Source organism: Microcaecilia unicolor, chromosome 9 (assembly GCF_901765095.1).
Source record: "Microcaecilia unicolor chromosome 9, aMicUni1.1, whole genome shotgun sequence".
In the NCBI taxonomy this organism is placed as follows: Eukaryota; Metazoa; Chordata; class Amphibia; order Gymnophiona; family Siphonopidae; genus Microcaecilia; species Microcaecilia unicolor.
The window spans coordinates 211,795,206-211,811,348 of record NC_044039.1 but is presented as its reverse complement, the minus strand read 5'-3'; the positions used below and the strand labels follow the sequence as shown (position 1 = coordinate 211,811,348).

The 16,143-nt window shown below is 41.7% G+C and overlaps 1 protein-coding gene across 1 annotated transcript in view; it reads right to left on the bottom strand.

Moving 5' to 3' along the window:
* Positions 1–16,143, bottom strand: part of PTPN21 (protein tyrosine phosphatase non-receptor type 21) — a 145,174-nt gene that overhangs the window by 39,166 nt on the left and 89,865 nt on the right. The window contains exons 12-14 of the mRNA XM_030213742.1: positions 5,718–5,778; positions 3,734–3,815; positions 1,981–3,443 (exon numbers count right to left, since the gene is read on the bottom strand). Coding sequence (XP_030069602.1) covers positions 1,981–3,443; positions 3,734–3,815; positions 5,718–5,778 — 1,606 coding nt within the window. The remainder of the gene's footprint in view (positions 1–1,980; positions 3,444–3,733; positions 3,816–5,717; positions 5,779–16,143) is intronic.

The window sequence follows — 16,143 nt, the reverse complement described above, 5'->3', positions numbered from 1 at the left end:
TCTCTTTGTTAGATTGTACAGCGCTGCGTAACCCTAGTGGCGCTCTAGAAATGTTAAGTAGTAGTAGTAGTAATGTTGTTACTATTTGAGAGTCTGGAATGTTGCTATTACTTGAGATTCTACATGGAATGTTGCTATTCCACTAGCAACATTCCATTTTTAGATTGTGAGCTCTTTGCGCAGGGACTGTCTTTTCAAGTTTGGTGTACAGCGCTGCGTATGCCTTGTAGCGCTATAGAAGTGATAAGTAGTAGTAGTAATGTAGAAGCCTGCCCTTGCAGATCAGCAACGTGGCCGCGCAGGCTTCTGTTTCTGTGAGTCTGATATCCTGCACGTACGTGCAGGACGTCAGACTCACAGAAACAGAAGCCTGCGCGGCCGCGTTGCTGATCTACATGGAATGTTGCTAGTGGAGGAGTAGCCTAGTGGTTAGTGCAGTGGAACATGGGATGTTGTTACTATTTGAGATTCTGGAATGTTGCTATTACTTGAGATTCTACATGGAATGTTGCTACTATTGGAGATTCTGTTGCTACTATTTGAGATTCTACATGGAATGTTGCTATTCCACTAGCAACATTCCATATTTAGATTGTGAGCTCTTTGAGCAGGGACTGTCTTTTCATGTATGGTGTACAGTGCTGCGTATGCCTTGTAGCGCTATAGAAGTGATAAGTAGAGGTAGTAATGTAGAAGTCGGCCCTTGCAGATCAGCAACGCGGCCGCGCAGGCTTCTGTTTCTGTGAGTCTGATGTCCTGATCAGACTCATAGAAACAGAAGCCTGCGCGGCCGCGTTGCTGATCTACATGGAATGTTGCTAGTTGAGGAGTAGCCTATTGGTTAGTGCAGTAGAACATGGGATGTTGTTACTATTTGAGATTCTGGAATGTTGCTATTACTTGAGATTCTACATGGAATGTTGCTACTATTTGAGATTCTACATGGAATGTTGCTATTCCACTAGCAACATTCCATTTTTAGACTGTGAGCTCTTTGAGCAGGGACTGTCTTTTCATGTATGGTGTACAGCGCTGCGTATGCCTTGTAGCGCTATAGAAGTGACAAGTAGTAGTAGTAGTAATATAGAAGCCTGCCCATGAAGATCAGCAACGCGGCCGCGCAGGCTTCTGTTTCTGTGAGTCTGACGTCCTGCACGTACGTGCAGGACGTCAGACTCACAGAAACAGAAGCCTGCGCGGCCGCATTGCTGATCTGCAAGGGCAGGCTTCTACATGGAATGTTGCTAGTGGAGGAGTAGCCTAGTGGTTAGTGCAGTGGAACATGGAATGTTGTTACTATTTGAGATTCTGGAATGTTGCTATTACTTGACATTCTACATGGAATGTTGCTACTATTGGAGATTCTGCATGGAATGTTGCTATTCCACTAGCAACATTCCATTTTTAGACTGTGAGCTCTTTGAGCAGGGGCTGTCTTTTCATGTATGGTGTACAGCGCTGCGTATGCCTTGTAGCACTATAGAAATGTTAAATAGTAGTAGTAGTGTGTCTGACTCAGTCTTGCTTGTTGATGGAAAAAGCAACGTCACTTACTTGTAACGGATGTTTTCTGTAGACAGCAGGATTGGTAAGGCACACAATACCTCCCCCACCTTCTCGACAGTGTTTACCCTTCTACAGCTGAGGAGATTGCCGTGTGTGGGATGCACCATGCATGCTCTGAACTTTACAGTAAGTTCTGACCTCTGGCACAGCAGTTCTAACATAGTAACATAGTAGATGACGGCAGAAAAAGACCTGCACGGTCCATCCAGTCTGCAGTCTGACTTGGTGCTATTAGATGATGTCACACACTTGTACGCCTTTACCCATCCTGCTGTCTAAGGAAAACATCCGTTACCGGTAAATGTTGCTTTAGTTCAATACAAGAAATTACCCACAACAATTACTATAAACCGTAAGCTGCAAGTTAACCCATCAAAGCTCATCTTTTATGAAGAAACAGAAATGTCTACTTACCCCCAAAGGTGGAAGCCCTTCAACAATAGTTTTTCCTGAAAACACATCCGACACAGGTCTCTTCTTAACAGAATCCTTCCTGACTCTGTACCTTTCAGACATCGTGAGGTCAGATTCAGACACAAATGGAGCCAGCATTCCTTCACCTCTCCTTTGAGCATGGGTGTCGGTGATGAAGTGAACTGGACTAACATCTTTAAATTGTTTTTCTATCTCACCCTCTGTAACAAGCAATGGCTGCTCTACGCAATGCATGGGGCTTGCTGCAGAAGAACTGAAAGGGTAACTTGGTAAAGGTTCATTGGCATAGTTTCCCAGTACAGCAGAGAGCTGTGCTGGCTCTTCTGTGGAAGTCCGAGATGCACTGGCACTTTTTTCTTCCTCAAAATCATCTTCATCTTCCTCACTGCTATGAATCAGCATAGTGGCATCTGAAAGAGATTTTTTGTGGCCATATTTGGTGGCCTCATGCTCCTCATTTGGTTCCTCCTTTGTTTTTCCTATGAAAACACTGGGCTGTGAGCCTACAAATGGTTCCCTTGGAAGAGTCACATCTGCTGCAGATGCAGACATGGTCCTCTCTTTAATCTGTATGCCTTCAAAGCTATGAGTCATCCCAGCTATCTCTATGCTGTTTCTTTTCTGTAGCTGAGCATGCCGCGCTGATGTTAAGGGCTCGCTAACTTCTTGAAGAGAATGGGCAACTGGCAAGCTGTCTTCCTGAAATGTCTGAACAGAATGGTGAACTCTCCTTGTGATGAGGTCCGGATTGCTGCTGCTGATGTAAAGGTGATGGGAAAGATCAGGAGTGCTATTGGCGGGTCTTGGGTAGGGGTTAGGGGGAGGAGGTCGATATACCTGAGTCTTCATAATGTTTGGTGCTGGATAATCCTGAGTCTGATGTTGAACATTGGTTAGCTCAGGCACACTGACAGCTCCAACCACCGGTCGCCTTTCAGTAGGATACGGGTAAGGAGACTGGCTATGAAAACTATAGCTCAGATTGAAAGGATAGTGAGTGGACTGGGGTGAGGTGAACTGGGTATTCTCCCGGATTTCAGGCTGACTGTAGACCAGTGCATCAGCTCTACTGTAGGCATATGAATTGCCTATACTGAGATTTCTCATTGAATGGCTCTGCCTTTCACTGTGCATCATACCCCTGTTTAGTTGCCTCATCACAGTCTCATAATCTGGGGTAGGGCGATATGATGGTGGTATCAGAGCACTATGTCGATGGGAGGGGATGTAATCAGGTCTCATGACATCACTTCCTGTAATACTAGGGTTAGAGGACATAGGTGAAGGCTGCATGTAGTGCTGTGGGTTATTTAAAGAGCTGGTGCTATGCGCACTATATACACTTCCATTGCGTATTCTACCATTGTAGTCATAAGGAGTTCTGTCCAGGCTAGTTTGAGAATGATAATAGTATCCATTCTGATTGGCCACAAAAAGATTATCTGCAAAAGACAGTTATTACTATAGGTTGTAATAAAACGTAACCCAAAACAGTAAACACATTGTTAAGTACTTCTTTAAAAGTGGCATTCTAAGCAGAAAAAAATAACCATGCAAAAATGGACTTTTTAAAATTTATTGCTTTTCTATAACATTTTTGGGTAGAACGATACAAATGAAAAACCTGTAATATAGGGACATAAATTCATAATTCATGGTAGGCATATGGTACTAGCCCTAATCTCAGTACATGCCACAATCACCCACTGTAAAGATGTGTATTCTAAATTACCTTGGGAAGACGTGTATGGTTCATTGTAGTGTCCGTTATAGTGCAACTGAGGTACAGGCATCATATAAGGCTGAGGTTTGGGCTAAACATAAAAAGAATTTACAAATAATGTCTTGAGAGTAGGTCAGATCTATTTAATTAAGTAAATGTGTGACAGTATACAGCCATGAAATACGAAAAGGACTGTCATTGCAAGAAATTTACCTACAATACATACGTATTACCATTGAGTGATAGCTAACAGCCAGAATCCAGCTTCACGTTACTGTGTTCCAAAAGGCTAAGGGGTGTCGCTACATTGGCTGAGATAAATGAGTTGGAAAACTATATATAATAGTGCTAAAAAGCTTCCAGGTAGCTGTGAAATTACACTCATGGCACCACTGCCCAAAACAGGCTGATTCCTACTGAGCTGGAAGCCAAAAAGAGCAGCAGACAGCTGCTAGGCCAAAGAACAAGACAAAATGGAAAAAAAAATCCTATTACCTGTCAAACTGTGTCTACTAAGCTATCGATTAAGCTATCAACACTGATGAAAAGTTGATTTTTTTGTGGGTGAGGGGACCTTGAAGTGGAGTGGAGGGGTAGCTTAATGGTTAGTGCAGTGAACTCAGAACCTGGGTAACGGTTTGATTCCCACTGTAGCTCCTTATGACCGTGAGCAAGTCACTTACACCTCCCTTGCTCCAGGTACAAAAAACTTAGATTGTGCGCCCACTAGGGCCAGAGAAAGTACCTTTACATAATAAACCAATTTATCAAATCCATGACCCTTTACTTGAAGCTTCCTTCGTAGAACCACTCTGAGTGAGCTACAGTGACATGAACCTTCAATCGTGATTACTCAGGGTTTTCTTACTTTTAATATTCCTATTCTATCATAGCCCAGCCCTACAAGACAGTCCTTAGCTAGAGATTTCAGAACCCAACACGTGTACGACCAGAGTCTGATCAAGTGTCGATAGTGAGTAACAGACGGCACTTTCTCCACATGGGGAGAGGGGAAGTAAATGCTTCAGTGGATAGAAGCCAGGCTCAGGAAGTGAACCTAGATTCATGCCCCCTTCCCCCCACCATAAAACATCTTGGACCCGATGCTAAGCATTTTAATGCCAGCGGCGGTCAACAAACCTGGAAGTTCAATGCTGGGCCAAGTCCAAGCTCTGGCACTGAATTTCCAGGTACCTGGAGCCAGCTAAGTGTGATATTTGGCACTTAACCCGCTATGAGGAACTGCATAAAAATAGGACTGTGTTTTATGCGGTTATCTCAGCTGGTGAAGCAGGGGCGTAGCCAGACAACAGATTTTGGGTGGGCCTAGGCAAGAATTAGGTGGGCACCAAGTGTTCTCCCCCCCCCCCCAAAAAAAAAAAATCTCAGCTGGTGGGAAAACACTTCTTTCCACCTTGGCAGCAGGAATGCACTGAAAACTGAGCATGCACAGGTGCCGGTGTTGTGGAGAGTAGCGTTTTCGTTACCATCAGGGGGAAATCTTCAGCTGGTGGAGCCTGGGATTCCCACCAGTTACCACTAAACATGTGCTACTTGTTGGGTGGGCCTGAGCCATAAATGGGTGGGCCCTGGCCCACCCAAGCCCACCTGTGGCTACGCCACTGTGGTGAAGTGCTGAATATCAGCACTTAACAGGCTATATGATGACTCCACCCCAGAATGCACTCAAAATAGCCAGTTTCAGCTTCAGGGTTAACCAGGCAATTTCAGCGACACTATCCAGTTAAGCACCGTGAAAATGCCGGTCAGCCCTGTACAGGCAATTCTAAAAGCCAGAAGCCTCTCTGGGCCATTTAAAATGTTTTGAATATTAGACCCGTTATTCTTTCACAGTAGTCCCAACACAAAATTCAAACTAGGACCCCCCAAAGCCAAGCTAGAGAAAAAAAACACATCCCCATTTGTTACTACCTTTTTTCCACTAAAACCAAAGGAAAAAAAGCAAATCAGAAGGTTTCAATATAATTTTTACCATAGATATTCTTGATGAAGATCTCCTTCGAACTGGATTCACTGCAACAGTTTGAGTTTGTCTAGAAAGCAAAACAGGTTAGAATATGTTTTAAAGCATGTGTATAGGTTAAACTCCAATGAGGTTAGATTGAGAACAGGAGACAGCATGAGCCTAACTAGCCTATTATGTGGGCTGAAACCAGTAGGCGGAGCTTGCCAGCATTTTAGTGCACTCGAAACAATAGCAAACACTATTGAAAACAACAGCAAAAGATTATTAGAAATAAGGGACTGCCTATGCAAGGTCCATCTGTAAAAAGTCTAAAGCTTTTCCAGTTGGATAGGTAGTGCCTTAAAAGGCGGAGGATAAAAGATTTTTTTTAACTTAACAGCTTTTTATTTGAAACAGGGGCATAGCCAGACTTCCGTGGGAGGGGGGTCCAGAGCTCGAGGGGAGGAGGCACATTTTAGCCCCCCCACCCGCCGCCATTGTCGCCCCCCCCCTCCCGCCGCAAACCCTCCCCCACCGCCGCCTACCTTCCGTTTTGCTGGCGAGGGACCCCATTCCCCGCCAGCCGACATCCTCTCCGACCGTTCTGCTGCAGAGAAAAGTCTTCTTTCTTGCATGCTGACGTCCCAAGGAAGAAGACTTTTCTCTGCAGCAGAACGGTCGGAGAGGACGTCGGCTGCCGGGGAGTGGGGTCCCCCGCCAGCAAAACGGAAGGTAGGCGGCGGCGGGTTCGCCGGGAGGGGGGTCCCGACTGAAATCTACGGGGGCCCAGGCCCCCTCAGGCCCCACGTAGCTACGCCACTGATTTGAAAGCTTCCCAAATCTAGATGTATATCGTGAAATAAAACTGAACACTAAAACAGTGTAAAAATTATTGTAGCGAGTAGAAACAGGAATAATAACTATTTTATGCTCATTTTTCTACACTGTTCTATAGAATACGTGGCCAAATTTAAGTGAGGATATCCTGTTTCCTGGTGGGTTCATCTTATCCGTTGTTGTAATCTGTCTCGGGAAGCCTGGTGTTATAAAGATGATAGAATATATTGAAATTAAATGGAAGTAAAATTAAACTCGCCTTTCATTGGGGCACATAGAATCACATCTTCACTTCATCTCATTTGTAGAAGTTTACATTTTAGATACACAAATTGATTATTCTGTTTTGCACGTGTTTCATGGACAAGTGGTTTTATAAGTCAAAATAATAAAAATAAATATTGCTTCACGCAGACCTCTCATTTATTTAAATACTAGTAAAAACGGCCCGTTTCCGAAACCAATGAAACGGGCACTAGCATGTGGTTTTTTTTGTGTGTGTGTATGTATGTGTCACAGAGTTATTTTGTGTGTGTGTGTGTGTGTGAGTGTGTGAAGGTGCGGTGTGTGTGCAGGTTGTTGATGTGTGTCTTTTTTTGTTTTGTTTTTTGCTTGGGGGTTGGGGGATGTGCTGTGCTGTGCTGGCAAAGTGGGTTGGATTGGTGTGTGGCTTTGAGGGTGTGTGTCTGTTGTATTGTGTGTGTGTGTGGTTTTGTCTGTCAAGGAGGTTTGTGGAGGGGGGTCTTTCTGTTGGTGAAATGTAAATGTGGTTGTAGGGGGGTCAGCCTTTGCTGAGTGTTGTTTTTTTTTTTCCATGTTTTTTTTTTGTGTTGTGCTGAGGCAGCAGTGTTGTTTATTAGTGAAATTTAACACAAAGGCATGGTATGGCTCCCACTTAGAGAACGCATTACATTCAAGATCTGCACGATAGTACACAAAATCATCCACACAGACGCCCCAATCTACATGCTAAACCTTGTGGACTTTCCTCCAAGAAATGCCACAAGATCATCCCGCAAATTTCTTGACCTGCACTTCCCCAGTTGTAAAGGACTAAAGTACAAGCAGATGCATGCAACCACATTCTCGTACCTGGGCACACAAGTGTGGAATGCACTGCCTACAGACCTGAGAACAATCGGCGAAACAACTATCTTTTGCAAATCTCTTAAGACATATCTCTTCAGCAAGGCATACAATGAGAACTAAGCCACAATAATCCACACGACAACCCACTCAATTAAGATAATTCATCTACTATAACTACCTAAATCACTCCTCTCCTTCTACCCTAATTTAACCTCTACACAACATTAAATGTATATGTCACCTTGCAATGACAATGTTAACAAAACTCTATAAGCCACATTGAGCCTGCAAATAGGTGGGATAATGTGGGATACAAATGAAATAAAATAAATAAATAAATAATTTTCAAATGGTAATACTAGAGCCCAGCTAAGGAACAGGTTGTTTTGAATTAGTCTTCACTGAACCAAACTTGCTTTCCTTGTACCATCACTATCCAATTGGATAGGCAGTGCCTTAAGAGGTGGAGGATAAAGGATTTGTTTTGTTTGTTTTTTGCCATTTATATCCCACATTATCCCAAGAAAACTCGGGTTCAATGTGGCTTGCATTTGGAAATACAGTGAAACAGAATAATAGAATACAGTAACTTCATGGAAACAAGTCGATGGATATGTCTAAAACATTTAACAAAGTTGATATTAGCATATATACCCAACCGGGCATTTAAAAGTCTGTCCTTTAATGATGCCGCATGTTCAGAAATCACAGCCATAAGTGCAGACAGTTATTCAAACATTATCATATGCACACACCAGAACAGGCATCCATACACACATTGCAAAAGTAAACAACTTCTACAGCACAACACAGTTTATACCAAATTGTTTAACCACCTTTACGTTTCACCTTTGGGTTTAACAAGCAAAAGCATGTGCATGTAAGGTCTAGATAAAGTATTAAAACAATCAAAGTTTAAAGCAAATGCCCATAATATGTAATACTGAAATACATGGTAGCAATAATGAAACAGAGATGGAATAGCAGGAAGCCAACAGATTTATTTTCCATTGAACAAAATTAACTTTGTATGAACTTGGCGGCTAATAGCTACAGGGCCGTGCCAATACGGTAAGCGAGGTAAGCACCGCAGGGGGGCGCCGACCTCTGGAGGGCACCGCTGCAGTGCTTACCCTCGCCGCTTACCTGAGCTCTGCGCCGCCGAGGCCTTTAAACCTTTTACCTCCGAGGCTCCAATGGTCACAGCAGCGTCAGTGAAAGCGCTGCCGACATCTCCCTTCCCTTTGGGCTCGTTGGTTCCCTCAGTGTCCCGCCTTCTTCTGACGTCAGAAGAAGGCGGGACACTGAGGGAACCAACGAGCGCGAAGGGAAGGGAGACGTCGACAGCGCTTTCACTGACGCTGCTGCGACCGGAGGTAAAAGATTTAAAGGCCCAGGGCGCGGAGCTGAGGTAAGGGAAGGGCAGAGAGGCATGGATGGGAGGGCAGGGCAGAGAGGGACAAGGATGGACATGGGTGGGAGGGCAGGGCCCAGGGAGAGGAGAAATTGCTGGAAATGGAGGGGAGGGGAGAGAGAAGAATTGCTGGCTATGGATGGAGGAGGGAAGGGCAGAGAGGGTGAAGGATGGACATGGATGGGAGGGCAGGGCCCAGTGAGAGGAGAAATTGCTGGAAATGGAGGGGAGGGGAGAGAGGAAAATTGCTGGCTATGGATGGAGGATGGAAGGACATGGATGGGAGGGCAGGGCCCAGGGAGAGGAGAAATTGCTGGAAATGGAGGGAAGGAGAGAGAGGAGAATTGCTGGCTATGGATGGAGGAGGGAAGGGCAGAGAGGGACAAGGATGGAAGGGCAGGACCCAGGGAGAGAGGAGAAATTGCTGGAAATGGATATAGAGCAAGAAAGGAGGAAAGTAAAGAAATAAATGGTAAGGAAGCCCTGGAAACAGAGTTAGGAGGACAGATAGCAGCAGAATCAGATACTGGGCCAGCATGATCAGAAAAAGAAAGTCACCAGACAACAAAGGTAGAAAAAAATCATTTTATTTTCATTTTAGTGTTTGGAATATGTCCACTTTGAGAATTTACATCTGCTATCTTATTTTGCAATGTATAGCAAATTGTTTCTAAGAATATTGCTGACAATTCCTGTCAGTGTGGCAAGTGGTGAGCGATCATTTTCACAGTTAAAAATCATAAAAAATTATTTGTGATCTATTTGTTGAGCAATCCATCTTTCAGCTCCTATTTCCTTTGCATCTTGTGCCACACGGGGGGGGGGGGGGGGGGGGCAACTGATAGTCTGCAGGGGGGCGCCAGAGACCCTAGGCACGGCCCTGAATAGCTACTATATTTTGGTGGTGCATTGTTTGTCTGCCTAATAAAATCACACATCTATATACAACACACAGCCAGAAGACATATTCCAAAACAAAAAGCCTTTTACAACCAGACTTGAAGAAATATATACAACAGAACTGGACAATGTTGACACATTTAGACTGACTCTGGACAGAACTTCTGAATGAAGGAAGCTCTACCCTCATTATTCAATACCTCTCCTAGAAATAGTAGTAGTAATAAAAAAAAATCAAATGCATTTTATAATTTACCTCTGCACTCTACAAAACAAAGAGGAGCAAGTTCCCACATACCACCTTTTTCTTTTGATGTACATACGGGGGGGGGGGGGGGGAAGATGTTAAATGCTCACAGGTTTCAACCTAATTAATGTTTGAAAATATAAGTGAGATGAAATAAAAATGCTACCAACAATAAAGAACGAGCTGATAGGTTTGTTTGCTTTGTTTTGGCCGCTGCTCAGGGGAGGCGGGGAGAGAGACTGCTTCAGCTTTTTCACATCATGCCGTCTCCTTTTCTCAATCTAACCTCCTTGGTAAACTCAGAGACACAAAAAGAAATGCAAATACATAGTTTATTACATCAATGCTACTATTTCATATAGTTGAACTACAAAACAGTTTATATTTTCATTAAATAAAAAAAAAGTTACAACACATTAGGAGCAATAGAAGGCATCTGTGATCCCGACAAAGTGCTACATATAGACCAATAACCACCTTCAAATGTAGTGGACGGGAAAAAAAATAACTCCAGAAAGACACTGTGGGCTAGATTTACTAAGAAGCGCTATGGGCGCGTTAGCGTTTTTAACGCATGTAAATGGTTTACGTATGTTAAACGTTAACGCGCCCATAGAAATGTACAGGCCGTTAGCGTTTAATGTGCCTTAAATTTACAGGCGTGTTAAAAATGCTAACGCACCTTAGTAAACATACCTCTGTGTCTCCTTAGCGGGCTCCATGCAACAAAAGCATTTTGAAATGACTAACACAAGATGCTGGATCTACCACAGTCATTTACAAAGCACTTGAAAACATGCAGCTGGTATCGAGGAGAGGCTAGAGTATTGCAAATAATCCAATCCAAAAACCAACAAGCAGTAGACAGTCCATACTAGTCTAAAATAATAGGACATTTTAGAAAGGGCGTCCAAATCAGAATTTAGATGTCCAAGTTAAGACATCTGAACTTCCTCTAGTACCTTAGAACAAGATCTGCTGACAGATCCTGTTACATAGTAACATAGTAAATGGCGGCAGATAAAGACCTGTACGGTCCATCCAGTCTGCCCAATAAGATAAACTCATTTACATGGTATGTGATACTTTATACCCGAGCTTGATTTGTCATTGCCATTCTCAGGGCACAGACTGTAGAAGTCTGCCCAGCACTGTTCTTGTATTAAAAGTTCTGAGGATTCTAGAATCCTAAAGAGTTACAAGATTCTGAAATCCCAGTTAGGGCCAGATGCACTAAACCTAGCAAGCCAATAATGAGCCATTAATGAGCAAGTGGTAAACCCTGGCATGCACTAAAAGCCATTTTACGACGATGACAGCAGCTAACGAAAACGGAATGTAGATGAGGAAATTGTGTAGAAACCCTATTGTAATGAGATGCACTAAGCTTTTCCAATTGCCTTAACGCTGGAAACTCTGAGAGGTCTGTACCTCTCGTTGGGGTTGCACGGGATTGAAAACTGATAAAAAACCGCTATAAAAGTCATTCTGCCCCCCCCCCCCCCCCCACCGCAATAATACAAACAAAAGTGCAGTTGAGGCCGGCCATCGAAAAAAGCCATCCATTTTCGCCATCATTCACCTCCACAATAATAAAAAAACGTCTTTTTTGGCCGTGCTTCACTCAGCTGAGAGACCTGGAAGTCTCTGAGCCAATCACAGCGCGTTCTAAAATATATGGAGAAATGGGTTTTTATGTGCCTGTGATGTGTAGCATGAACATCCATTTAAAAAAAAAAATATAGACACCTAAAATACCAATGAGGCAACACAGGAACAAACATCTATGTTATGAAATGGCAAGATAGATGTTTACATTTTGCAATATAAATGGTTATGTTAGCCATTTTAGAAACACAGATGTCCATCCTTCTGGAGCTATCACAGAGCCCAGTATCCCTTGCCAATTTCTCTTTCAGAGGGTGGGGGAACCAACCACTGGGGGATGAAGAAGGTGAAATCTTTTAATCCCTCCAGTGCAGTGCTGCTCAACAGCAGCGCCTTTCTGAAACCTGAATGTTCAGGGTAGCAAGTCCAACTCCCAGCATCCATCTATTTAGACAGACGTTCATTCCCCTTCTGAAACGGAGAATGAATGTCTCTTTTTTGGGCCCACATCTCAGCCACAATAACCCGAGACCACACCCCCTTGTCATATGGATGTTCTTCAGTTTTAGATACATGCCAGTTCTGTAAAATCAGAACTTAGATGTCTATACATGATAGATGTATAAGTTGCTGTTTATGGAAATCCAAATTGTAGACAATAATTCTAAAATAATCACTTTATTCACATAAGTATAAAATAAAATAAAAATGTTCAAATGGCATAGTGACAACTCCTCAAATCTTGTGGTTATCAACCTGACAAGTTTCAGCTTGTCCACCTGCTTTGTCCCTAGAGCTCTGATATTTGGGCAGGATCAAAACCTTAAGAACCCCACTCTGAATTTGCCTATATATTCAAATTAGTGGCCAATTTCTACTTTGACTTTTGTTATATAAGTTACCTCAAAAAGTGGCTGCTTTTCAATTGAGTGACTTGTCTCGATTTTCAGTCAGAGTTCTGACAGAACGACATGGAGACCTGCTAGTCTCTTCCTTTAGCTGAGTTTCAATGGAACCTCAATAGCGGAGGTATATAGCATTGGTTGTTTTATTAAATTTTCTTATTTTAAATTTCTTTATTAATTTTGATTTAAACAAAGATAACACTCTTTGAATGATACATCAAATGTTTTTAAATAACAACTTTAAAGTAAATTATTCCAGATATTAAATTCCTAAAGGAATTTATACAAACATTGATTTTCAGCAGTCCACAAATTAGAGAGAGTCCAATTGTCACCAAAGGAAGTTGGTTAAAGTGGAAATAATTGAAATTTAAAGTTAGAGCAGGCGGTTTCTAAATTTACATCTTGACTATAATTCCAACATTTATTTGGTCAGTTCTTTTTTCCCATGCATAAGTAAGAATCTAGACAATTGTTCAGGTTCATAAAATATATATCTGTTATTCTTGAAAAAAATTAAACATTTGCATGGAAACCTTAATTGAAAAATAGCTTCTATTTCCACTGATTTCTGCTTCAATTCCAGAAATTTCTTTCTCCTTTGCTGAGTCCATTTAGAAATATCTGGGAACATCAAAATCTTATCTCCCATAAACTGAGGCTGTAAATTCTTAAAATACAATCTTAATAAAGCCTCTTTATCTTGTATAAAGACAAAGGAAATTATCAAAGTAGCACGAGTTTTAATTTCTTCCTGAGATTGCTCCAATAATCCGGATACATCCAGAGATTCAGAAGATGTTTGTAACTCAGTAGGAGCCGATTGAGAATTTCTCCCTTGTAATTTAAGGTAATATATTTTTTGCAATGGAGGTAAAGACTCCTCTGGATATTTGTAAATCTCCTTCAGAAGTTTATTAAACAGCTCTCTAGCAGACATATACTGTGTTTGAGGAAAGTTCAATAAGCGTAGATTTAAAGTTTTTATTAAATTTTCCACCATCTTTGATACAGTTAACCATATCCTCTTGGTCAGGCAATAGAACACTTGATTTGAGATGTGAATAGGTTTTTCTTCTTACCTTGAGAATAGATCCCCTAGGATTTTGACTGATTACTATTCTACTCCTTGGTCACTATCATACAGGGGGCAATTGTACCACCTTTTCTTTTAATATTTTCATTGTATATATCTGTTTTCCTTCAGTGGCTGACACTTCATTATCTTTTTTATTTGTTGTTGTTTATAGAATTTATGGCTGTACCGAATACTCATGTTCGATTCGGCCCCCAACAGTGCCCCGAATACATTATTCATATTCGGTCGAATAGTGATTTAAATTTGAATACGAATAATCTGGGGCTCTACTGTGCTAAATCCTACCGAAATAAACACTTGATCTCTGATTTCATGTTGCTTCTTTTATTATTTGTTAGTTAAAGCTCAATGTCCATTATTCGTATTTGACCAAATAATATTTTTCATTATTCGTATTCAGCAGAATAGTAAAATATGCTGTTTAGTACAACTCTAGAATTTACAAATTAGATTACAACTCTTGCCCAGAAATGAAAGTAAATCAGACTCAAAAAAAACCTTAAAAAATAATCTGAAGGATTAAAAGAAAACACATCTTAATACAAAAACTACCCTCTCTGAAGTCCGGAAAATCAAGAGAATTACAAATCAAAATAAGTAACACTAAAAAGAAAAGGTATCAGATGTCTAACACCTGCAGTAAAGATTACACTGAAGAAGTCCCCATCTCTCCAAGAATGGTCACTGCAACGGCTGGTAGAGAACCTTTTCAAAAGAAATTCTTTCAGTTCCAATAAGTAAAAAAAACAAATTTTTTTCAAACATTTAAATGGATATTGAAGAAAAAACAGTCACTACCATGGCTAATGATCTCTTCATAGAACTGCAGAAAACATCACTGCATCTCCCTACATAAAATCAGGAAAACACCAAATTTGCTGACCCCAAAATACAGGATTCCTCTTCCAAAAAAAACTAATTTCATCACAGAACACAAAAGAAACAAGAAGTGTTACACAATAAGTCCCTCCACAGATCTGGTTTTTACTCCTCTCCCAGACCGCCTCTTGAATGGAAGATGAAACATTGTTGAATGGGGATATTTTCAGGTGGGGTCTTCAAAACATTCATCAGGTATCTTCTGAAGATCGTTTGGGAACAATGGAGGGTACAAGAGTAGCCTAATGGTTAGTGCATTGGCCTGAGAACCAGGGGAATTGAGTTCAATTCCCACTGCAGCTCCTTAAGACTCTGGGCAAGTCATTTAAGACTCCATACCCCAGGCTCAAAATAAGTACCTGTATATAAAACCTATATCACAGAAAGATGGTATATTAAATCCCATCCTCTTCCCTTTCATGGGGAAAATTAGGCATGAGGATGTTAAGGTGCCTTAACCCGTTTTCAGCTTGTTCCAGTTTATGATGTACCACCGTACAATCTCACACCACCTTTGACTGGAAAGACTGAAGTGAATCACGTTACTTTAATCTCCCCATTTTCTCCACTTTTTAAAAACTATTTAATAAAACAGGCACATCACATTATACAGACAGCCAAATCAAAATCAAAACAGTCTTCCACACCAACAATCAGTAACACAAGAGATGCATCAGACATCCCCAAAGAGGAATAACATACAGAGTCATATCAAATAATTGAGCACTATTCTCCCAACTACTCCAATATTTCCCCCAAACCTTATTATAAACAATGTTCCCCTTAAAAGCATAGGGCACAGCAAAACATGAAAAACACCTGTACGGGAATCTGTTCCCCTTAAAAGCATAGTACAGTTTTTCAGTAGTGGAAATCTCAGCATGTGTAGCCAGTGAGCCAGAGATAATGATGTCTTCCAAAAAGTGGCAAGCGTATCTGGCAGCATCTACCAGATGGCTAAGCAACACAGTCCCTACTATGCAGATATATGTCCCTACTGTAGCCCAAAAAACAATATAAAGAAGAGTCACAGATCTGCCTAGGATTGTCCTAATTTCACAGGCTATCTGTTGCCAGAAGCCAGTTACCAAGCGACAGGACCATTACTTATGAAAATAATCACCCCCATGCCTGTATCCACATGAGTGACATGTCTCCCACATGTCGAGCATAGAATAAGAGTTTTGGCTTTTGGGGGGGGGGGGAAACACTGGGGGGGATTAAGGGGGCAGGTGTAAACATATCTTCCAGGCATGCCTAGTCCCGCCTAAAACATGTGGAACTACGCCCCCTTGCTAAAGGCACACTCTTGTGTTTTTGAGATGCACATATCAGCTTTGTAAAATGGGAACCTAGATGTTTATTCAAGATAAATGTTTATGTGCCGGTTTTTGCATGTCTCAAATGCAAAAAACCCTCTAAAATCACTTCCATGATGTATAATAATTATTCATTTAAATAGGACATTCCCAGAT